This window comes from Rhinolophus sinicus, chromosome 3 (genome assembly GCF_057876585.1).
Source record: "Rhinolophus sinicus isolate RSI-liver-muscle chromosome 3, RSI-T2T, whole genome shotgun sequence".
Lineage (NCBI taxonomy): Eukaryota > Metazoa > Chordata > Mammalia > Chiroptera > Rhinolophidae > Rhinolophus > Rhinolophus sinicus.
In genome coordinates, this window is record NC_142503.1 from 190,979,549 (window position 1) to 191,004,725 (window position 25,177).

At 49.1% G+C, this 25,177-nt stretch overlaps 1 protein-coding gene across 6 annotated transcripts in view; it reads left to right on the top strand.

Moving 5' to 3' along the window:
- The window catches only part of DGLUCY (D-glutamate cyclase), a 79,757-nt gene that overhangs the window by 8,041 nt on the left and 46,539 nt on the right, over nt 1–25,177 (top strand). For all 6 annotated transcript variants that reach the window (XR_016020931.1, XR_016020930.1, XM_019745117.3 and 3 more), the window contains exons 2-6: nt 13,053–13,185; nt 17,137–17,290; nt 19,406–19,598; nt 22,111–22,252; nt 23,319–23,441. Coding sequence is in view for 4 of the 6 variants with exons in the window: in XM_074327034.2 (XP_074183135.2) it covers nt 13,053–13,185; nt 17,137–17,290; nt 19,406–19,598; nt 22,111–22,252; nt 23,319–23,441 (745 nt within the window). In the remaining 2 variants the exon portion in view is untranslated. The remainder of the gene's footprint in view (nt 1–13,052; nt 13,186–17,136; nt 17,291–19,405; nt 19,599–22,110; nt 22,253–23,318; nt 23,442–25,177) is intronic.

Below are 25,177 nucleotides of genomic sequence, written 5' to 3' on the forward strand. Positions count from 1 at the left end.
GGAGTTTATTGACTCATGGAACTAAGAAATTCACAAGTAGGGCAAGCTTGAGATGCCATTCAACCTAGGTATTCATAACGCTGTCACAGCTCCAGCTACAGTTCTTGGCAGGGCTTTTAGTTGGTGTTCTGCGTGTGTCAGTTTTGCCTACTGGCTGGCTTTGCTTACAATGGTCAAATGGCTGGAGCAGTCCAGGCCTCACAGCTATAGCCCTTGCAGACCTTTTGTCCCCCACCTCAGGAAGAGTCCTGAAAGTCATTCTGACTGGATCAACCTAGGCCACGTGAACGAATCCTGCACGGAAGGGATGGAATTATGTGATTGGCCTAACTGAGGTCACATGTTCCACTGCCAGAACCTTGCAGTAGAGTCCAGGTCCTTGGAAGCACATGGATCCCCAAATGCAATATGGGTGCTCATGGGGGGTGGACTTTGGCAGGGAGACAGCCACAGTGCTTGCAACAGGGAAATTGCTTCTGTACAGTAAAAAAGGAACGAGTAAGTTGTGTCTGAGAAAGAGCCCACAGTCTTGTTTGGCTGAGCAGAGCATTCCTGAGAGGGAGTTGTGAGAAATGGCATTTGAGAGGGCAGTGGGGGCCGTGGAGGGGGCCTGGAGTGAGCCTGGCAGTTTCACTGTAGCATTTACCAGCACCAGCAGCAAATTCAGGAAAAGGGCCTGTTTCCTTTTATTATAAAAGCTGATCCTTTAGTCATTAAATATTTACTTTGCCTTAAAACATTCCGTGTGGTGACTAGAGGAGAAGGGAGCCCACAATTACGGAGCACCCACCATGTGCTGACTCTGGGCCAGAGGCTTTTCCTGCATTTTCTCCTTTAATGCTCCCAATTTCCCTCTGAAACAAGACGTGTCACCCTGTTTCACAGATGGAGAAGGAAAGGGAAGCTAAGTGGCATGTCCAGAGTCACTCAGCTCATAAGCAGGAGAACGGAGATTGGAGCCCCCAGGGCTGCTTGACTCCAAAGCCCACAGGCAGGCAACCAGGTTGCGATTTTTCCAGTTTGTGAGAATTCCGTTGTCTGGTGTGTCCCAGCAAGCGCCCCAGCTGATGGCCCTTCTGCAGGAGCCTGTCCTCTGTGACATTTGTTGTGGGCAAGGACTTGAGGGGTGTGGAGTCCGGGGCAACGGGACAGAGGGCAGGAAGTCAGGCCCAGGGAATCGTCGCTGCTTCCTCCACCCCACACCCTCCTCTCCAGGAGCGCTCTGCTCAGCACTTTCTACACATTGTCTCTTCCAACCACCACCAAGTTCCTTCCAGGCAGGTGCCATTATTCTCCCCGTTTTATAAATAGGCACCAAGGGACAAGCATGAAGGCTGAGGCTGCAGCATGTGGTTTGTCCCTGGGGGGCGGGGGGGTGTTCTTATCCCCGTTTTACAGATGAGTCCATTTAACCTCCGAGAGGGTGCCCGCTGACCTCACATGGCTGGCAAGTGACTGAGTCGGGATTCGACCCCAAGTGCTGTCTGACTCCAGAGACTAGAAGGGTGATCTTTATCACTTAAGAAAAACCTTTAGGGGGGCTGTTTGGCCTGTGGATCCATCCCTGAAAGGAATGTCCCATGTGCTCCCAGGAGAGCTTGTGGTCCCATTGTTGTAATAAACACAGGTCCTTTTTTTGGGTCATCTGTGTGCATTGATGTAACTGTCCCCCTCCCCGACTCCCCACTTCTTCCCCCTTCCCCAAACTCCTTCTGGGGGGAGCTCTGAAAAAGCCCTGGGAGGAGCCACTTCCTGTGTGGGCTCCCTCCTGGAGCGTCAGGCCACATCACCCCAAGACGATGCTGGTGCAGATAGTAAGCCTTTTGTTTTTTAAGGCCACCTACACCAAAAACACGGAAACTAGGAGCGGAAAAGGTCCACGTGAGCCTTCAGAAGTACAACAGCGGTAGGAGAGGTGATGGCAGGGAAGTGGATTGCCCCCTTTTCTTTATGTTCTGTTTTTAGCCTGTGTTTTTCAGAGCAAGTAGGTGCCATGGTGATAGGTGCCATAGAAATAGATGGAGCACAGCACCCAGCGCAGGGCTGCGAGCTGTTCCCATGGAAATGCACAAGTGCGAGGAGAGCTGGGGTTCTGCTGTGTTCTGGCTGCTGCACACCACAGGACCCCAAAGAGCCTAGCCCCCCGACCAGGGGAGGAGGCACCACTGTAGGATGGCCCCTTGACTCGTCCAGCGTTCTCCCTCTGGCTGCCTGAGGTCCCTGATGGCATATCCGTGGGGCCTTCTGCCTGAGTCCTTCCAGGGAACTTGCTTCAGGGGCTTTTCCCAATTTGCCCAGCACGTGACCTTCTCGGCCAACAGTGGTTTCTCAACTAACTCCACCCGAGGTCCTGTCCCCACCGTTGGGATCACACTGTCCTCGTCCTGCCTAGATGTGGAACTGTCACTGGTATTATGCAACGGGTCATAAAGAGTGTGCGGAGCAGGGACTGGATCCTCTGAGTCCTGAACGTTTGGCGGTCAGGAATACTCATAAAACAAAATCTCAGAGGCGCTCAACCAGAATGCACAGCAGGGAAGCACATCATCACATCTGAGATTGTGGGTTTCAGTTTTTGCAACCTCAGGCTGTACAAGCACAGGCCCAGCCTCAAGGACTTCTGAAGGCGCTGTACTGCCCTGAAAGACCCTTTGAAACAACTGCTTGAGCCATTGCATAGCATTTACGAACCATCTTGGCATATGGATGTATGTAAGGGAAGCTCGTTGAGCCTACTGCCTTTTTATTTGGATTTAGACCAATTATTTGTCTTCTGACATGTTATCCACATATAGTATATATTTGCCCTTCTAACCTACCTCTATAATGGGGCTACTTCTGTAATGGGGCTCTAGTATATATGTTTGTTTTTATGCATTTATGCTATCAGATGGCATACTTCCTTCGGGGCAGGGCAAGTATATTTCCGGACTAACATATGGTTCCGGGACCAATAATTCTAAGAACTGACCAACTGAGAGTTAATTTTACTCTCACTTAAAGAAACATACACGTATATACCCCTAACAAAGGAATTTTTTTAAAACGTTAATAATTATTACCACCATCAACTCATAAATGATTGCCTACGAAGTTACAGGTTATGAAAATCATAGAACTGGAAGGCACTGAAGAAATGTCTATCCTGGCATGTCTGGCATTTGACATAAAGAGACCACGGCCCAAAGCGTTGAGGTGCTTTGTTGTTTAGTTCAGTGTGTCTTCTGTGTGTGCAGGCAGCGTGTCGGGTCATGGCAAGCCCTTTCCCAGGGGTGGAAGTGCATGGAGCCTCCAGCTCCTCTAACCAGGGAGTGGTGCTCACAGTGACCTTGAAGTAGCCTTGGAGGTCATGCCGTTGGTTGAGCTGTGCAGTGGAAGTAGACATTCCAGCAACTGCCTGGTTTATCCTCTGGATTCACACATGGAGCCATGTGGCTTGGCATTCACTGTTGGTAGCACCATACCCTTACCCTGTATCGGATCCGTGTGTCATGTTTCGTGGTTACAGGTATGTGCTCAGTCTGGCAGGGCATTGCAGAACCTCTGAATTAAATACGCAAACGTGCGTGCTCTCGATTTACAGGCCCAGCAAACTGTGAAACAAAACGGCTTTCCTTTCTATCCCATAGCAGTGTCATACCTTGGAGTTTTGCCACTTGGTTGAATTGCTTTATTTGACTAAGTAACAGAAAGCAGATTTGCTTTGAAGAACAAGGCTTTCAAATATTCTATAACTTTCTAAGAATGGACATTCGCAGGCACGTTTAGCAGAAAGAGTTTTTCCCAAGTTTCATAGAGTCATAAAGTTGATGTTTGGCCATGTGAAGTACACACACAAAAACCTTCCTTTCCTAAGGAAAGGAAACCTTCATTTTCATTAAGTTAGAGTAGGAACCCTGAGTTAGAGAGTGTTTGATATGTAATTCAAGACACACATCGACCCTGGTGTCACTTTTTACACCAACATTTTGAAACTAAACATTTAGTGTGAATATGCCTTAACAATCACAGTTTAATTTTTTTAACTTATTTTTTTTTATTGTGGTAAAATATATATAACATAAAATTTACCATCGCGACCAGTTTTCAGCACACAGTGGCACTGAGTATACCCACGTTGTGTAACCATCCCCACCATCTATCTCCAGAACTTTTTACCCCCCCAAACTTAAAATCTGTCCCCATTAAACACTAACTCCCCATTCCCCTACTGGGGCAGGGCAAGTATATTTCTGGACTAACGTATGGTTCCGCGACCACTATTCTACTTTCTGTGTCTATGAATTTGACTATTCCAGGTATCTCATATAAGTGAGATTACACAGTATTTGTCCTTTTGCAACTGGCTTATTTCACTTTGCATTATGTCCTCAAGATTCATCCATGTTGTAGTATGTGTCAGGATTTCCTTCCTTTTGCAGGCTAAATAAGATTTCACTGTATATATATATCAGAGTTTGTTTAACTACTATTTATTTTTTCTATAGTTTATTCCTTGTCATTTTAAAATTTTGAAACAATCACAAAGGGCAATACCAAAAAACCCTCTGTTTTTCATGAACTCTCTGAGAATAAGTAGCCCTGATGCCCCATTACGTTCCTGTTTTTCCTACACGCAAGGACATTTTCCTACTGGCACACAACACAATCATCAAAACCAAGAAACTAACACAGATTCACTATTATCATCGAATCCTCAGGCTCCACTCAAGTTTTACCAATTATCGCAATTGTGTCTTTTATCCCAAAAGGATCCAGTCCAGAGTCACTCTTGCATTTACTTATGTCTGTTTAGTCTCCTTCTGTCTGGAAAAACAACTCCTCAGGCTTTTCTTGGTTTTCATGGCCTTGACACTTTGGAAGATCACAGATGCTGTAGGATGCCCCTCAGTTAAAGTTTGTCTCGTGTTTCCTCGTGGTCTGTTCAGGTTAACAGTGACATTGCACTCTTCTCCTCGCCCCCTACCAAGGGGCTCACCATTTAGTTTGTTCCTGTGCTAAAGACGTTCCCTTTGATCACATGACTAAGCGGATCACGTGACTTAGGTTTCTCTAAGATAGTCTTTTCCTCTTTGTAGATAACAGTCTTTTTATGGGGAGTTACTTTGAAACTATGTCAATACCCCATTCCTCGTTGACGTCATTATTTTTATATTCACATGGACTTATGGATTCCAACGTTAGTAAGTTACACTCCATTCCCTTCATTATTTATTTGGAAGCACCCATCATCCCCAATTTAACCAGTGAGAGCCCCTTTGATCTGTGTCCTTGCTATGTGGCCGTGTCATACTGTGAGCACATCCTCACCTTCTGGCATGACAAGATGCCCCAGGCTAATCCTTCTGACTCCTTGCCCCAGTTGTGGACTCAACCCTTTTCTCGGAGGAGTCTTGATTTATTTTCTTGGAAAATGGTATTTGGAATCCAAGATCTTGGCATTAGATGTGCCCATTCCTATTGAAATGTTGCTTCTCCCAGGCAGAGCTAAGGACTATAAATTTACACACACACACACACACACACACACACACACACACACTCACACACATTGCTTACCCTCTGATACCACGTGCCAGGCTGCCGTTCCCCAAGCCTCTGAAGAGTCCCTCCTTCCCCTGATCAGGCTGTGACATCACAAGACAGACCCCCCCTCCCTGGGGATGTCCTCTCATTACCTGGGTGCTGACCTGCTTTGGGCCACCATGAACTCCTACCTCGCTCTGCTCCACCCTCCTGACAGTAGGGCTGAGTCGTTTAGGAAGGGGAAGGAGAAGGGACCACCACGGGCGTTGGTTGAAAAAACTTCTTTGGTTAACAATCCTTTGCATATTGGGAGCACTTGTATCTCACCTGTTAAATAAATACTAATCAATAATGCTAAGGAATACGCAATTCTGCCAGCATTTCCCCAACTTTTTGCCTCCTTTATTGTAATGAAAACATTTTTATGAAGTATTTATAGAGTTAGGATGCCTTCTTCCTTACGGCAACATCTATTTTGCAAATTTGCAGTTGTATTTAGGCTGCCACCAGCAAGTGTCTTGGCAAACATCGAGCAACTCCCACCACAAAAATTAACGAGTGGAGACAAGGTCTGTACACCTACTTATTCTGTTTTTCCATTATCAAGTGTAGGACTCTGCGGAAGTGATCCAGGAGACATCTACAGAAACCAGAAGTGGACTTTCGTAATACCGTGAATTGCTTATGCTTGTGATAATGTGAATTTCTTGGCTCTTGACTATGAGTATCAAGGAAATGGGCTGTGTCTTTTATTATTTTTTGTAACCCTCAAGGTCATTTCCTGCATATGTACAAGGTGCTCCCGTGCCTGTTGGCCCACAGAGCTGTGATGTCTTCACAGTGTTTTGGCATGAGGGAACAGCGTGAGAGAAAGGCTGGAACCTTGTGTGTGTGTGTGTGTGTGTGTGTGGAGGAGAGGGCAGGCCCCTCCTGCAGAAATGGGTGAGCCTAACTTCCTGGAGTCAGCCAGGGAGGGAGAGGCCTTAAGGCAGGAGAGCCTGGGATGTCCAGAAGGGACGCTGGGAAGGACATGTGTGTGTGTGTGGGGGGGGGGGTATGAGATGGGAGAGGGCAGGCATGAGAATAGCAGAAAGTGAGTGTCCTAGAGGCACAAATGAGGGTGGGATGGGAGTTGTTCCTTACTGTGGCGGCCACTGAGTAGATGCGTTGGGCCCAAGTAGAGAATCTGTGTGAGAGAAATAGAGAGAGTAGAAGCGAGATGGCTACTGTGTGTGGAGGATGGGCAGGGGAAGGGAGAAGTGGGGGCCTAGAACGCCTCCCTGAGGAGTTTAGAGGCTGTGAGAAGAGGAGGTAGATTGGACGAGAGATTCATTTAGTGCTATTAGAGTATAGCTCAAAGCAACACTGGTCCTTGGGTTTTGAAACAGCAGAAGAGGCTAAGGTTTGACTTTGGTCAAGTGATGCTTTTGTGGGTGTCACTAGCTTTGCCCAAACCTGTCCCTTTCCATGTGTGAGGCACTGTTGTAGGTGCTAGAGATACAGCAAGCAATAAAACAGATCGAAAGTCCTGCCCTGGTGAAACTGAAGGGAAACGGAAAACCTGTGTGTGTGTGTGTGTGTGTGTGTGTGTGTGTGTGTGTGTGTGTGTGTGTGTATGTGTGTGTGTGTGTGTGTGTGTGTGTGTGTGTGTGTGTGTGTGTGTGTGTTGTGTGTCCGCCACCTCTAAGTGTGCTGAGCACTAGCTGGTCCAGCAGGGCACACGAAGGGTTAAGGCAGCCTTCTTCCTGCACGGTTCTTTCCTGGGAGGGACACTTTCCAAATGCTCATCTTTCTGGCCTGGCCTCCCCTCTCACCTGCCAGCGTTCTCACTCTGCCTGCCCTGCCATCCATCCCCCACCTGCAGCCAGAGCCATCTCCGTATAGGGTTAAATCTTACCAAGTCACTCCACCGCTGATTTCCCATGGCTCTGGGGTTAAACCCAAATTCAAGAGCTGGCCTCTGCTAACCCTCCCAGCCCTGCTCCTCACCTCCGCCCTTGCGTCACAGCCCTTCCCTCCACCCAGGAAGCTATTCTAGTTTCCACCATTGTGTGCCTCCTGCCTTCTCACGCTGTCCCCTGGCCTGGAGTGCCCTCCCTCCTCACCCGTCTGCTAGTCTGCCCACTCCTCTTCCTCTTAGACTCAGCGCCTTTTCCTCCTCCACATCCAGTCCGTGTGGCCCCCAAGGGCTCAGCACACGATGTTACAGTTACCTGTTTACTTTCCTGCCCCTCCCCGGGAGACAGACACAATGGTAATTATATGGTCAATGTCTGTCCCTGGGGAGGTGAACCCCTGTGAGCGTGGGCTTTGGCTGTCTTCTCCCCCACAGTGGGCAGTGCTTCCATGGCATAACTGTAGACCTAGCCAGGGATTATTCTGAGAACCTCACATGTGTTAGCTAATTTCATCCCACCACAACTCAGTGAGGTACAGACTGCTGTTGTCCCTGTTTACAGATGAGAAAATAGGCACAGAGAGGGTAAGTGCAGAGGCGGGTTTAGAATCCAGACAGTTTACCCCTGAATCTGTGCTCTGTGTCACGATGCCTGCTGAATGAATTCATGGAGGCTGGATTGTGCCCAAACACAGTTAATTTTGTGGCTGGTGGGAACAAAGTCAGAGGGAGCTTGGGACTGGGCCCCAAGCACTGCCCAAGCGCCCGCCCCACTCCGTTCAGAGTACACATGAGGCCACCTTTCTCTGTGCTCCCAGCACCCAGCAATCAGTGTAGAGGTGAAGAGGTGCCAGTGGAGTTAGCTCAGGGGTCAGAAAGGGAGAAGTGCTTTGGCATGAGGGACCGGCATGAGAGAAGGCCTGGAGGAGACAGCAGGCCCCTTCTGCAGCTGCCTGGAGACGGCCAGGGAAGGAGAGGCATTGCAGCAGAGACCAGGAGAGCCCGGGGATGGCCAGAAAGGAAGCTGGGAGAGGATGTGTATGAATGCGTGTGATGGGAGAGTACATGAGAAAGTGTGTCCTAGAGGCAGAAATGAGGGCGGGATGGGCGTTGATCCTCTGTCTGGAGGCCAATGCGTAGAGCTGGGCCCAAGTGGAGAATTGTGTGGGAGGAATGGAAAGAAAATGAGATGGCTACTATGTGTGGAGGTTGGGGGTAGGGGAAAGGAGAAATGGGGGCCTAGAGTACCTCCCTGAGGAGATTACAGTCTGTGAGAAGAGGAGGTAGATTAGAAGAGAGGTTAATTTAGTGCTATTAGAATATAGCTCAAAGCAACAGTGGTTTTGGGGTTTTGAAATAGCAAAAGAGGCTAAGGTTTGACTTTGGTCAAGTCAAAGCAATCTATTGCAGAGGACTTTTAATGTCTAAGAACCATTTTTATGAGTCGGCTAACATTTTCATGACAATGATGAACCTTTGATACCTTCCCACTTCCCTCTTCAGCTTCTTTGGGAACCCTCCTTTTGTTTGTTTATCCTGGGCCCCCGTCTACTGGAGAATGACTTTTCAGACGCTGCAAACCAGGTGCACTTTGCTTCCTCCGTTTGCCTGGGGCCGGGTGTGTGTTAGGTAGACAATCTTCAAAGGCATCTGACTTCCCTGCTCCCCCAGGCCCCTCAGGTTTAAGGCTCTGGGGTCTTCTGAGACCCGAGCCACCCAGCCCAGTGGATGTGGCCTGAGCTCTCGGCTCAGCTTCCATCTCTGCAAACTGGTGGTAGAAGTGGCCCAGGTCATGGGTTGTGGTGGGGACGAGCCGCCATCTGCATGGTGGGTACCTCGCAGGCCTTCAGGGAGCGATAGCTGCCTTATCATCATCCTGGTGCTCATTCCATTTAAACTGGGAACAAGCTCCGTTCTACTCAACTCTGTGCACTTACTCAGCGGACCTCACATGGTTGGGACTGAGTAAATATCTCCTGAATGAAGGAGAACAACTTGTGAGCAACCCACATCCTCAGAACTGGAAGGGATGACATTGTATTGTAGTGTTTTATTTCTTTACACTGGACCTGATTATACTTTCCTTACGTATTTGTAATTAAATTCCATTTTTTTAAAATATGTAATACGTACAAGTTGTCCTATTCAAAGTTGCAGAAGGGATACAGAACAGAAAGTCCTTTTTCCAGCAGGGCCACCCCAGGGCACTCCTCCAGAGGGTGCAGTCACATAAAATAATGGTGTGGCAGCCACCGCTCCTGCTCAGGTCCCCGTCCACCCAATTTCCCCCTCTGCAGGCACCACTGCGACCAAGCTCTCCATCCTTTCAGACATGATCCATGTGGATGTGAATGGCTCGTGGGGGTGTTATTCAACATAGAATTCTCCGCCTTGCCTTATTTATTGTACATCTTTGGGACATTATTTCATATGAGTTGTACAGAGAGTTGCTTCTTTCTTTTTAATTACAGTTACGTAGTATCTCGTTGTATCATATGGATGTCCCATAGTTTAGTTATTCCTCTATTTAACCAGTATTTAATCAGCCTCTGTTAGGTTGTTTCTAAATGGTTTCATTACAAACAGTTCAGCCATGTGCTGGCATCATTTAGCCCACGGTTTGAGCACATCTGTAGGACGCATGCCTAGAATTGGATTGCTTGGAATGACTTTCTAGTGGTGGAATTTCAGTCATCAGTGACGGGCAGAGAGGAGACATTTTGATACTGAGGTTTGGGATGTGTCAGATCCAGCTAAGGAATGGATTGTTTGTGTGCCCCTTCTCTGGTATATGCGATGCTAGGGAATGATAATGTGTTATTATCTAACGAGAAAAGAAAGAACTCACAGGAGAAAGGGGCTTCTTGAAGTCCAACCAAGGCTCACTGATGAGAGCCCATCTTATCTCACATCTGAAGGAAAACCTCGCTGGGCAATGAGCACCTGAACCACTCAAGGCATCTCAGCAGTGAGTTCACTGGAGACCCTGGTGGAAAGCCAGAGAAGTTCAGAGTTTAGTCCCCAAAGAAACATATGAGCTCAAGAGACTCTGGCCCCAGAATCACTTTGGGGCAAAGGAGAAGGTCCCCACTATTCCTACTGAGGACATCATTCCTATTAACACGTTGCGTACGGATCACGAGAATCTTCACGAGGGATTTAAACCCCGCCGTACGCAATGTGTTAACACCACAGGATGGATGAATGGATGGACGGACGGACGGACGGACGGACGGAGGGAGGGATGGGCAAACATAGATAGTTAATGCTAATCAGACAGGCACAAACTTAGACTTACTTTCGGATTTGGGCTCTACCTCATACTAGGTCACTTCTTTGACCTCCCTGAACCCCAGCTTCCTTGTCCATAATGGGATTAAGAATGTCTTATTTGTGGGGTGGTAGTGAGGAACCAATGGTTGTACACTCCCACCCTATGTGGGGACCCTCTGTGGGCCAGTTACTCTGCTAGGCCAGAGGGTGCAAGGCCTAGCAGAGTACCTGGCCCACAGAGGGTCCCCACATGGGGTGGGAGTTGCTGTTATTAAGTCAATGACTGGGCATTCTCTGGTCGGTATATTGAGGGCGTTTCTTTGGCAGGAGCCAATGAGCATGTACTTGGTGCTCTGTTTGACCGTTGCCTTCCAGGAGGTGACTCTGTGAGGTAGGGGTCTCAGCCTTCTCTCCCTCCCAGCATGCACATGGGTGACATTTGAGCGCCTGGCACACTCCCAGCATGCATTGCCCAGGGCAGGATTTCTAGCTAAGCTCATTTGTCTCCAGGCCAGAAAAGCAACATTTTTATAGGAACGACCTAGATCCACTTGAATTTATATTAAAAACAATAAGTAAATAAAGGAAAAGTAATCGTCCTCAGATTTTGGTCTTCTGGCTACAATTTATCTATAAAACAGCACCCAGCTTGTCCCTGCCACCCTGTCAAGTAATAATGGGGGGTGAAGGCTAACAAGTACCTGTGGGGTCTCTTATTTCATTGGGTTTGGGGTGAACTTGATTCTTTCCTCCAGATATGAAGTGAGAACAATTATCAGAGGGGTCTGGCCCCTGGCCCCACACGGTTATGGAGTAGTTCTGTCTTTGACCTTCGCTAAGTGCCTGGCTGAGGTGTTAAGCCCTCCGCGGTGACCATGGGGAACCACAGACATCCAGGACCTTAGCCGGTGCCTCGGCTGCTTGGCCAAGAGGCCAGGTCTGCCAGGCCCAGGCGGGCTCTCTTGTCCAGCAGGCAAGCATGGGCTTGACTTGCCAAAGCAGCTGCTTTAAGCCTCAGCACCTTGGCGCATGGAACCCAACCTCACCTGACCTTCCCAGCATGCTCTGCCCCAGCCGGCCAGGCCCAACTGTTCTCTCGTCTGTGTCCTCACAGCACTTTGCTCCTGCAGCTACTAAAGCACTCCCTGGCCGTTGTAAATACATCTCTACCCCTCCCAGGGCAATAGTTGTAAATTTGTTGTTGTTGTTGTTAGAGCTTTTATACCATCTCGACTTCGTCATTAAAATCGCCACAGGGTTTACATAGTTTTGTGTCTCTGAGATTAGAGCTGAAACATACATGGGTGGTTTAGAATCCCATTGGGTTCCTCTCTTTAAATAGAAAGAGTTGTGGAAAGTCAGGCTTGTCCAGAGCCTTCATTATGAACACTGCCTTTGACGTGCTTTCGTCCATTCTGCCGTCAGCCAGTTAGTCAACAAACACTTACTGAACTCCCACTTTTGTGCCGAGCACCATGCTAGGCTCTGGGTATATTTAGATGAAGAGGGCATGAGCTGTGCCTTGAAGGCCAACACAATGTGACCTAGATTTTGCTAACACATGGAAACCTCTCGTGCTATAGTATAAGAAGTCAGCTTATAGGATTCTTTCCTGAACGTAATTTCCTGGAGGTTTGAGACCATCTCTATATTTCAAAAGCTGCAATATTTATTCACTCCCCCAAACTCTGTGTAAGGCACTGTGCCTACCTGGAGTAGTGGCAGGGAGGGGATATAAAGAAGAAAACAGAAAATCTCTTCCTTCTAGGGTCTAAATCTAAATAACTGAAGTCACATATAGACAGAAAATTCAGCCTATTTCATTTGTGATCGCACATCACATTCATTCATTTATTCATTCATTCATTCAGTTGTAAGTATTTTTGGTGAGTGCTGTGTGCTTAGACAGTAGTAGGCACTCTGGGGTGTGTGGAAGAGGCCTAAGGTGCGGCCTGCGTTCTAGGCACCTCAGGGTCTCCCCAGGAGAGAGAAGGGGGTTCAGAGTCAAGTAGAACATCAGGTCAACAGCCGTCCAGGCCAAAATCAGTAGCTCATTGAATGCTGTGGGGGTCCTGGAGTCCCAGCTGGCTGCCACAGAAGTGGACGATTTTGAACCAGTTCTGAGGAATGGAAAGGAGGGAGCACATTCCAGGGCAGGGCAAGGGCATAAACAAGGGTCTTGAAGTGTTAGAAGTTTCTCATGAGAGACTGAGACACAAAGGGGGTGGGGGAGAACTTTCTCCAACCAACATCCATCCCAGGTCAGGGCCAGAGCAACCCAGAACTGGGTGGGAGGTGGTAGCTGATGCTGAATCTGCCACTTTTCTCATTTGTTCCCCTGCGTCCCCTCATCCAGATTCTCTGCGGCCCATTAAAGGATCATGTGATGACCTTCCTACACTACCTGAAGTCCTGCCCTCCTTCTGCTGTAAGGAGTTTGATTCTACAAAAGAAACCAGACATCAGAAACATGTCCAGCACGGCTGGAGGTGAGTGGTGCTAGATGTTTTAAAAAAAAAAATCCCTGGAAATACCAGTGTCATAGGACCCAGGAATCTGAGGTGTCCAGCTTCAGTGTGGGAGACAGAGAGTAAGAGCAGAACAACAGTGGCTCTGATCACTACTTAGCGCCCCAGAAGGAACCGGCACGTGGGCCAGACTCACGTGTAAAATGCTTACCACTCAGGTGAGTCCAGCTCTGGTTGGTCCCCACAGTTCTGTAGGGAGAACCGCCAATGGCCTCGGATGATAAAAGGGTTTTACCTCCTGGAACAGTGTCCCCCAGAATATGCTGTAGTTTAATCTGGTTTTGATTCAGACCAAGTCTCCCTACCTTGGTCTCATCTCCTCTGGGTGGCAACTATCTCCCCACTGTCTCCCAGGAGTGACACCTAAGGTTCTCAAAGGTCCTGCAAGAGAAAACAGATATCAAAGTTGTCACTGACCTGAGTCCCAGCAAAATTTCATGATAAGAAAGACCTTTCAGGTTACAGTGGAAGTGCCAAAGGGAAACCAGCAGCATGGTTTGAGATCCTAGGGCGATTTGCATGGTTGAGTGACAGGTCTGGCCTCTGTTGCTTTTTGTGGGCCAACAGAGTTATCTGTTGTTGCATGGCAAAGCACCCCACGTTTAGTGAGTGAAACAGTAATTCCCATAATTTTGCAACGAGACTGGGCTTAACTGGGTGGTTCTTCTGCTCCACGTGGTGTCTGCTGGGGCTAGACCTCCAAGGTGGCTTCTTCCTCACATGTCTGCAGTGTTCACTGGGCTGGCGGGAACAGCCAGAACTCCAACAGAGAGTATGCCAGAGGACAAGCCCTAATGCGTAAGCACATATTAAGCCTCTGCTTGCATTATACCTCCAAATGTCCCATTGGCCAAAGCAAGTCACGTGGCCCAGGTCAGAGGCCATGGGGAAGGAGCTATTCAGTGGTGAAAGATGCTTTATAGAGAGCCACAAGACAATGCCTACCACTTCCCATCCTTCACATGATGTTCCAGCAAACACCAGCTTAACTCCACGTCAGTCCCTGCATGCTAGGACCTTGGGGAACCAAGAGACAGCCTGGGTGTGAGCCCCAAATTGGCTGCTTAGACTGTGTGACCTCTCTAAGCCTCATTTGTAAAATAACAACAGCAATGGAATCTTCTCTATGCACTGTCGGCCTGTTGGGTGGAGTAACTGAGTTAACACGGGTCAGGTGCCCAATCCGCGTTAGAGACTGTCACAAAAAAACAGGTCGTTCTACAGACCAACTGAACACTCCAGCGTGGGTTTATGTCTTCTGGGGCTTCAAATCAGATTAGGAGCATTAAAGGATTTCTCCCCCTCTTGTCATTCAGTTTAAAAGGAAAAAAGAAAAAACAAAAAAGGAAAACATTGCTTTTCGGGTAAGAGGACTTCATTTCCCTGCACACAGAGAAAGCGTTGTGACCTTAGATGGAGCCCGAGAGACCCAGGGGACACACATATCACAGGAGACCATAAAGAACCCTCCCCTCATGCATCCACCCCCCCTCCAAAAGCCCTCTATTCTGTGTCCTGTTGCTAATGGGGACTTCGTATGACCAGAAATGGAGATGAACAAAACCAAAACGCAGTGCCTCTGAAGTTCATTTCATTAAAAAGGAAACAAAGAAGCTTTGTGCACATAATACCTCCCTGATTTACAGTGCTGAAAATTCCAATTTGCTCTCACAACGAGCTTTGGAAGTAAAAAGGGGTCGCTAGGGAACCCGAGGCCTCCGGGCTGGCCGAATTCCCTGCCACTTCACTCCAGATTATTTCCGAAGGCACACTGGACTTGCTTGAGACGTGCAGTCAGCTTCCTTGGGCTTTCAGCTGCTGGCAGCGTCCAGTCTGTCTTCACTTTGGAAGTCTGTTTGCAGCATTGGCAGCCACTGAGGGTTGGAGACGATGCGCGCTAGGCAATTAGAGCAGGAGCCAGTCCTAGACTCTTCCCTGCCAACAGTGGCATCTGCTTCACTCCACCCACCCACCCCAAGAAGAAGGGGCTGGAGGTGATGGTGGACCTATCCTAGGGGGGCCCAGTGCCCGGTGGTGATGTCAGGGGGGACTCATGGGCCACCTGTCTCAGGTTTCAAGCCTGGCTGTGCCACATACCAGCTGTGTAACCCTGGGCGAGTCCCGTCATCTCTCTGAGCCTTATTCTCTGTAAAATACAGATGATTACGTTTATAAATTATTTAGCACAGAGAGCCTGGCACATACTAAGTACTCAGGAAATAGTAGCTGACAATATTATTGTAGAAATGAGCAAATCTGGCATTTAGGAAAATTGTCCCCAAGGTTATTTCTCCAAAAAGAGCATAATTATGTTTTTCTTTGGGATGGTCTTTTTAAAGGAAACAATCTTTCTTTTGTTTGTTTGTTTTGGAAACATAACTTTTTTTGTTTGTTTTTTTCTCATCAACAGAAGGATTCCTATTTATTGCATACATTTTAGAATAGTAAGAAAAGCGTAAAGAAAAAAAAAATTAAAATCACCCACAGTCTCGTCACCTGGAGCTAACCACGATTAACAAGTGGATGTATTTCCTTCTAGTTCTTTCTCTCTCTCATCGATTTTATATAAAGGGGAATATGCCGACCTATTTTGTTACCTAGTGTTGTTCCTTTAATGATACACCCCAAACACATCTTTTAATGTCATTAAGTAGTCTTCTGTATCATAATTTTAAATGTATAAACAAGATCCCATTGAATGACTGTAACTCCAGCCCCTACTTCCTGAACACCTGTGTGTTAGGTAATTTATACACAGGAATGGATTTACGGAGTTCTCTTTGAGGTCAGTAGATTGCCGCCATTTTACCCATGGGAGAACCCAGCCCAGGGTCACACCGCTGGTCAGAGGCAGAATCAGGATACACACCCGGGTTTGCTTGCCTCCGAAGCGTCCCACTCCAGAGGAAGGGTGGTTGTCCCCCCCCAGCACCCCCGAGAAGGTCATGGTGTGCAAGGAGGGCTCTTCCTCTATGGCTCCATGAAGGCCATCTCTCTGGAGGGAGAATCAAGGATTCTGTGAGCCTGCTCAGTCGAGAATCAACCTGCCCAGACAAAGGACATGAACAGTCTCTTTCCCAGAAAGGATACCCAAATGGCCGATAAACATGTGAAAGGCACTCACTCACATTCGTCATCAGGGCGACCCAAATTGAAACCACAGTGCCACGCCACCTGCCAGGATGGCTGGAATGAGAGAGGCGGGCAACAGCAAGTATGGGAGAGGAAATGGAGCAACCAAGGACTCGCACACCACCAGTGGGAGTGTAAATGGGTACAACCCCTCTGGAAACTGCTTAGCAGTGTCTACCAAAGCTGCACCTGTATACACTCTACCACCTCAGGTGTATGCCAAACAGAAGTGCACACATGCGTACCCCAAAGGGCATGAAAAGGCTCGTGGCAGCACCATTTGTAATGAGCCCACACTGGAAGCCATTCAAATGCCCATCTGCAATGGTTTGGGTGAATACCCTGCGGTGATGAATGTACCGCACAGCAGTGAGAATCAGCTGACTGCTGTGAAACAACAGTATGGATGGTTCTCCCAAACAGACTGTGGAGTGAGGGAGGCTAGACTCAAGAGACCACACTGTATGATTCCACTATACGAAGAACAGGCAAAAGTCGTCTGTGGTGTGAGGAGTCAGGGTAGTGGCTACCCTGGGGGTGAGCAGGGGGCAGAGCTGATGACTAGAAGGGCAGTGAGGGGTTTCTGGAGTGCCGATAAGGCTGTTTCTCCACCTGGATGCTGGTTACTAGGAATGTTCATTTCCTGAAAATTCATCCAGCTGTACACTTACGTGCATTTTCCTGGGTGTATGTTATGCCGCAATAAACAGTTAAACTAAGAAGGCTCTACCGAGAGGCAGGCACTGACTATGCATGTGTCCCTTCTCTCCCCAAACCTAGGGCTCCGACCTGCCAGCGTGGTGGTCCTGCACAGGTCCCTCGCCCCGGCCTTTGAAAAGTTCTGCCAGGCCAACAGTGGCCCTCTGCCCCTGCTGGGCCGAAGCGAGCCAGGCAAGTGGACATTGCCCACCCTGGGCACTGCCCCAGACACCAGGTAAAATGTGTGGGTCACCGGGTTAAAGCTTGGGAGTGGCCAGATGCTGCAACCAGGGTCTCTGTCACCAGGGACCTCTTTGTCCAGCCTTGGGACCCCACAGTGCCTGGCACGGAGCTTCACTCGTGACTCTTGCTGAAGAAGGAGCTGCCCTCCCCTCCCCCTTTTCCGACTCCTATCTCTATCCTCTGCCCCTGCCCTGGGTAAAATCTTTGGGATCACCAAGAAAATCCCACTAACAATGCCATCCACCCACGTCATCACCAAAGCCAGAAACCTGTCTGCACAGGATGAAGAAGAAAATACAAACACTTACATCGCCAAAACCCAAAGGTAGCCATTGTTAATAATGTGATGTATATTCTCCCAGACTTTTAAAATACAACACATCCAATAAATGGCCCAGCTGATTCTGCTTCAGGGAGCCCACATGTCTCCCACCGTCCAGCTCAGGGGCCCTTCTTCTCACGCTTAAACTCAGGACGGAACTGGCCTCCTCACCCCACTCTCACCCTCTCCTCCTCCCACACCAGCCCCACCGTCCACTCTCCCTGCTGAACTCTGCATCTGATCATGTGACTTTCCCATTTAAAGTTCCTCAGTGCCTTCCTGTGGCTCACACCTTAGCCTCGTATCAACACCTGTAGTGACCTGGCCCGGCCCAGGGTCTGTCCCAAAGCCTGACACTCCAATCATCCCCAGCCCTCTCCCCAGAGAGAAAGCTCCCCAGGAACATTCTGCTGTTATCATTTTGTGGCCTCCAGGGGTGGGAGGGCCCTTCAGAGGCCCCCTCCCGGCCCTGGGCCGAGGGGAGCCCCTTTACACTTTTCCCTCGCACCTCCCCCTCTGCCAGCCCGGGGACTCAGAGCCCAGATGGCTCAGTGGGCCGCGGTGCTTGATGTCACCACACTTCTGCTCCCTCGGACTAGGGGTGCTTTCCCCGTCGTCCAACTGATGGACTCCTATGCATCCTTCAGATCCTGCCTCGAGCACCTCCCACTTTGTGGGAAAGAAGGGATTCCCCCTTTCCCTGTGTCACTCCTCTACCTAGACTATTAGCACTCACTGCTCTGTTTGGCAAGTATCCGATTTCAATGCAGTCCCTGCCAATCTAGGGTTTCAAGCTTCTTAAGGGCTCAGCCAGTGTCCTCTCCATCATTATACCGCGTCACCTGGCCTGTGCCTGGCCTGGGGAGTGGCTCCGCAACGTGGCCCTGGGGTGAATGAAGAGCAGGCTTGTAACCAAAGTCTTTCAACCGCAGAAGAGTCACTCTCAGGACAGAGAAGGACCTCCTCACTGGTAGCATGGAGCCCTCCCTTGACATATGTGCCCTCTGTCCCTTTGGTCTGAGGGTCCTACCTTGATGGCTCAGGAGACACCATTGTTTTTCTTCTTCTTTTGTTTTTTTAAAGATTTTTTTTATTGGGGAAGAGGAACAGGACTTTATTGGGGCAAGTGTATACTTCCAGGATTTTTTCCAAGTCAAATTGTTGTGTTTTCAATTATAGTTGTGGAGGGTGCAGCTCAGTTCCAGGTCCAGTTGCCCTTGTTAGTTGCAGGGGAGTCAAGGAGTTGAACCAGCAACCTTGTGGTTTAGAGGACACGCTCCAACCAACTGAGCCATCCGGGAGCTCAGTGGCAGCTCAGCTCAAGGTGCCCGGTTCCATCTTAGTTGCAGGGGGCGGAGCCCACCATCCCTTGTGGGACTCGAGGAATTGAACTGGCAACCTTGTGGTTGAGAGCCCACTGGCCCATGTGGGAATCGAACCGGCAGCCTTCAGAGTTAGGAGCACGGAGCTCTAACCGCCTGAGCCACTGGGCCGGCCCCTTGTTTTTCTTCTTGCTTGTTTGACTGGTTTTGGGTTGAGGTTACAGGAACTATAATAGGGTGGAGGCGGAACTACATTATATATATATGCTGATTTAATAGTTTTCGACCTGGCAAGATTTGAAGGACGTCAGCAAGGTCCTCTACCCAAAACTACTTTCCAGTGCCTGAAATTTTAGCCCCAGATGTCCCCTTCTCTCTCTCTCTGGTCCTTTTTTAAAATGCATGGTCAGGGGTCATTTTGAGTCTGGGGGAAGGGTCTGTGAACTTTCCCTTGTGTCCCCAGGACGGGACGTCCCCAGTTCCAGAAGTATGAGTTCGGTGCCTGCACTGGTAGCCTGGCCTCGCTGGAGGAGTACTCGGAGCAGCTGAAGGACATGGTGACCTTCTTCCTGGGCTGCAGCTTCTCCCTGGAGGGGGCCTTGGAGAAGGTGGGGCTCCCCAGGAGAGACCCAGCAGGCCATGTGGGTGCCTACAAGGTAGGAACGCAATCCACAGGGCAGAATGACTTGAAAATGTGGATGGCCCTGTATGTCCCTGTGGTGGGGAGAACATTGGCACAAGAGGCTGGAGACGTAAGCTCTGGCCCCAGCTCAGCCACTTTCTAGCTGTGCAACCCAGGACAAGCACTTAAGCTCGCTGAGCTTGTTTCCTCATCTGGAAAATGGGACCACAAGCCTCTCTCCTCCCCGTCTCTGGGATTGCTGAGCACTCAGTGCGGCCTCGAGTCTGTGAATCAAATCACAGTGTTTTAGACAAATCACAGTGACTGGTTAAACCAAACCTGTCTGGAGTCTGTCTGTCTCCTTTAACTTAGGGCATCTCAGTGAGGTTTTTGAAAATCCTGCCTGGCTCAAACCTCCTGGCATCTGTGAGAATGTGCCTCGTTGTGTAAATGCCCAGGGATTTGTGCCAGAGCTTCAGCCAGGCCCTTAGCTGCTGGGTTGTGTCTCTGTCAGGAAAGTTGGGTCATGTTCTTGGCCAGAGGTGGCCACTGGTGGTCACCAACAAAGTGTGGTCTCCGTTCCTGGGACGTGCCCACCGGTAGGGGCTGTGTCCCTGTTGTGTCTCTGAGGTTTTAGTCCAGCCACTGCTTGTCATGGGGAAAGAACTGGATTCCTCATTCCACTGACCCCTTCGGGGACACTTGTGTGAAGGCCGAGAAGGTGGCCTGCTGGACCATTGGTCAGCCAGCATCAGCAGCCCGCGCCAGGCTTCTTTATGGAGGACTCAGATTGCAGATTTCGTCTCGGGCTCAGGGACTTGATTAAAGCTTGCTGGTCTGGACTCCTGCCAGACAGACCTGAGATACCTCTGACAAGAAACAAAGCTGCCCACAGTCTGTGCTGCTTTTCATGTGGGAAATATGTACCCGAGTGGTTTTCTTGAAGGTAGGGAAGCGTGGGGGCAGAACCGCAGCTGCTGGCAGGGGCCCAGGGCAGGGTCTGGCCCCAGAACACATTTATAGCAGGTAGGAGCTGGGCGGGTCTCACAGCCCACACGCAACCTTACATTTTAGATGAGGAAACCAAGGCCGAGCGAGCAAAAAGGACTTGCCCAAGTCCCAAAGCCAGACTGGAACCCAGGACCCCTGGCACCCTTCTGTAAAATGTCAATAGGGGTGTGACAATGAAAAGATGCTTTGCATAAAGGTGCTCATCACTGCCCATAGTAAGTGTTAGGAGAGCCATGGTTTTTCCATGATTCTTCACTGTCCCAATGGTCACCAAATAGCTTTCAGTTTAATATTGACGCCTCTGCCCGTTGGCTCCTGGGAGAAACGGCCAGGCAGCCATCTTGGATTCAGTTGGCAGCCCTGAGGGGATAAAGTGCACCCCAAGAAGGAGGCGCCTTGGTCTCGGGGAGTGCTGCCTGCCTCCCAGGGTGTCCCTGGCACGCGCCCCCTCCCAAGCGCTGTTACTCAGATGCCAAACTGGCGGGCACACCAAGGTTTCCTCCTGCTGCTGCCAGACTGCTGACAGCAAGCCCTTCAGGCGGCTGCCAAGACCGTCCCAGCAGGTTATCATCCTGGCCTTGTCCTAAATCTCTCATAAACCCCATTGCCGGGACCATGAACCATTCGCGGGGGTGGGGGGAGGTGGGGGGGAACAACATCAGCAGTGAAAGTCATGCAGGTCATCCTGGGCAACTTCTATTGAGGCAGGAGGAGTGAGGCAGGGCCCAGTGGAAGCGGCGTGAGGGCCTCCATCCCCGGTGTGGACGCCTGAGGCCATGGAGACCCTGCTGCCTCCTGTGAGGTTCTCGCTCCCTTGGGTTCGTCTGCCTCAGTTCTCCCAGAGGTCTTTACCTGTGGTCCACCAGCCCCTTGAGTTCCCTGGAAAAAATTCAGAGTCCCCTCAGAGGGATGGGAAAAACAATTATGTTTTTATTTTTATAGTCTCAATTGGAAATTGAGCATTTCCTTCCATTATGAATGCAGGCAACAAACTGCGGTCGTATCTGCAGAACCTGTGATTTCGTGGCTGCCCAAAGAAGTCACAGATATTGTCATATCACATTGCGCTTCTTCCCGATAGCTCAAAAATATCCTATACGTTGGTCAGTACTTCAAAATTATAATCGTAGATGTGTCGTCTTGTTTCTTAAGCTGTTAATGAAGAAACATACATATCACTGTGTCACATTTTTTCATAATTTGATCATTGCATTTGCAATAGAACTGGTTTCCTTTGTAATCCTATGCATTTCCTTCTAAGCCGTTAAAAACGTTGCTTTGACGGGGTTCTGACGTAGCTGCACCAGACTACCAAAGGGGTCTACGGCACATACCAAGCGAGGGTCTCTGTTTTAGATCACTAATTACTAGCAAACTTCTGCATCCATATGTCACATAAAAGTAAAAGCTATATTTTTATATGAGGTACTTGGGCCTCCTACCTACTTCATTCACTGCCTTGAACTCTTGGTACTCAGTACTTCTATCTGTGCTAAGTTCATATTTTTAACATTTTTTACTTGATTTCTCGGCAGACAGCAGTGCCGTGCGTCCATGTTGCTGGCTTTTGCTGCCCTCTGGTGGTCACAATGAGGCCTATCCCCAAGGACAAGCTGGAAAGGCTGGTGCAGGCCAGTTGCTCTACCGTGGGACAACCCATTCATATCGGTGACCCAGGTCAGTGTCCACTCTCGTTCATGATTCTGACAGCTGCCTTTGGACTTCGGCCCAAGAAGAAGGGAGCTTGCTATGTTCCTGAGCTCCCACAGCCGTATTAGATGCCCCTCAGGTTTAATGGTGCTGCCTTTGACAGGAGTTAACCTGACCCATTTGCTCCTGCGATCTCCAGGTGAACCTGGGGTAAGGGAAGCAAGTGGTGGAGAGCTATTTGTCTTGAGATTGGAGCTCAGAGCAGCCTCTAATCAAGGCTATTGTTTAGCAGCACATTTGGGCAGGACACAGCTTCCTCCCAAATGTTAACTTGAACTGAAATCCATTGATCCCCCACATCTGAACGCAATCTGAGAGTAAGAGAGCAGATCCAAGGATGGAAGCTTCTCAGGACTCTTGGCTCTCAGAGGGCCTGGTGAGAGCTTGGGATTGGGCCTTGGTGCGAGTCAGCGTTCAGTGCAACTGACCTTGCTCAGCTGTGTAACCAACAAAAGCAGACAAAGCCTGGCATCCTGTGACAATGCAATCAGCACTGGCCGCCTTCCTCATAGTATGGTGATGTCTCAGGACCACCCAAACCAAAGTGTCTGCTCACTGTTTTCTCACGAATGGGCATGGGTTGGGCCCAATACATCCATCTTCGCTGTCCTCATGAGCACTCTGTGGCTGGCCAGGGGAAGGGGCAGTGTTGGTGGGCAAGCAACAGAGTTTAGGTCTGTGTTATGTGACTCAGCCCGTACCAAGATAAACTCAAAAACACTGGCTTTGTTAGCATTCCGTACAATGAGGGTGTTGGGCTGAACGCACTCAGACTCCTCCAGCGGTCACACCAGGGGTTCATGATTCTGTCCCACTCAAAATAGACTAGAAGTCAGCAAGAATCCTGAGTTGTTAAATGGCGATTCCTCTTCTCCTCCCCGTCCTTCTCCAATACCATCCACAGCAATCCTAGGACTAGAGTTCTTCCTGGAGAAAGAACCATCAACTACTGAACATGGTCAACTCGGAGGGTAGCTGCCAGTGCAGGACCCAGTGGGACTCATTTTTTTGTTTTGTTTTCTTCCATCTGCAGAACTGTTGGGAATCAAAGATCTTTCCAACCCTGACTACGGGGATCCTGTGGTGTGTCAGCCAGGGGATGTCCCAGTGTTCTGGCCTTCTCAGCTGACCAGTCTCGAAGCTGTCAGCAGCTGCAGTACGTCCGGGCTTAAGGGGGGCAATCACTCTGGCCTAGAATAGAGCCTGGGGGTCGCTAGTTCTTGAAAGGGTAGGCTTTTACTGTGCAATGATTTAAGGAATAAAGTCAGATGACATAGACCTACCGCCCACAGCGAAGATATCTCTGACTTCTTTTTATTTGTCCCAGGGCTGGGTCTCACTGGATCAGCTTGTCTTGTCCTTCAGCTCAAATATGCGTTGATTAAGTATATTTCTCTCTGCAGAAGGCTTACAGTCCATTCTAAGGGTCAATATTTAGATTGACCTTTTGAGACATTTTGTAGGTTGGTGTGGCTTTGAAAGCAAAGGTGAAGGCGAGCGACACAACTAAACAATCCATTTCACATGGCCGTTGCAAGAAATACTGTGTCAGTACATTTTTTTCAAAGGCCTAGGGTGATATTACAATGAAGAGACACACGAGGGCGCCCTAACTAGCTCACAGTAAGGAAGGGATGTGAGGGAAACATTAAAAATAATAGTTATTTCAGCCCACTTCACAGACACCTGAAAGTTCTAGCCAGGTCAGCCACACTTACACTACAAATCATAGAATTTAATGTTACTTTCAGTTTATTTTGAAAGCATTCGTGGAACTTTAGCTATCAGCATGGCCTCATGATAAGAAAAGATTATCTCTAATGTGGTGATGAGGCTTAAACACCAGGACCCATGGCATTCTGTTTATTTAACATGAATGTATTGAGCACCTACTGTGTGCCAGGCACAGGCCTAGCTCTTAAGAACAAAATGCTGCACAGACAAGATGCAGTTCTCAGGGAGTTTGTGGTCATTTCCGAGTGTGTGTGTGCTCGTGTGTGTACACACACCCACACGCATGCAGTAAATACCCTCCAGCTTGGTGACCTCACCCCGCTCCTGCCCAGGCCATGCGGGTGCCCTGCAGAAGAGGTTTCAGTGCCCTGGACATCCCAGCACATCCAGCCCTTTAGTTCTGACTTGCGATAGCATATTTTATTATAAATGAGAACAAATGACATCATTGGTCAGGGACATCCTTGACTCATTCTAATTTACAAAAATCATGCTCAAACTTTAATATTTAAACTTCTATTAGCAAATTATTAATTGTTGCACGCCTCACAACTGATGGAGCAAAACAAAACCCCAGGTCACACTCTGAGCCGACTGTCCTGATGTGGACCTGGCTTTAGAATGACCGATTTTAGGTGCTGTCCAAAACACAGAAAAATAATGATTGCTTTCACCAAAATCCCTAGTTCTTCCCCTTAAACGTTGTCATGCGGGGCGGCCTGCGAGGTCTCTGCTCCCGCTCCCCACACAAGAACGCAGGATATGGTGAGGCCAAAAAGGAACACCCACGGAGCCATAGATGGGGGAGTCATACCACTATATTCTCGCTGGCAGCACTATACTCTCACTGGAGGCTGGATCCACACTGTCCGCAAACCACCATCCACGCTTGCCAGCCCAGCCACCATCTTCTTGCTAGCCCCCATTCTCTCTCCTCTTCTGCTAGCGTAGCCACAGCAGTTATATTAGTGGCCAATGGCTCACTGGTTACAGCTGACGGCCAACTAGCCACAGCTGATGGCCATGCAATCACAGTTGGCCATTTACTACCTGAGCCAGCACCTGTTTATGTGAGGCCGAGAGCCTGGAAACTACTTTCTGGGGCTCTGCCCCCACAAACGTCATGTGTCAAAGTCCTTCAGAATGCCATATGTGTCT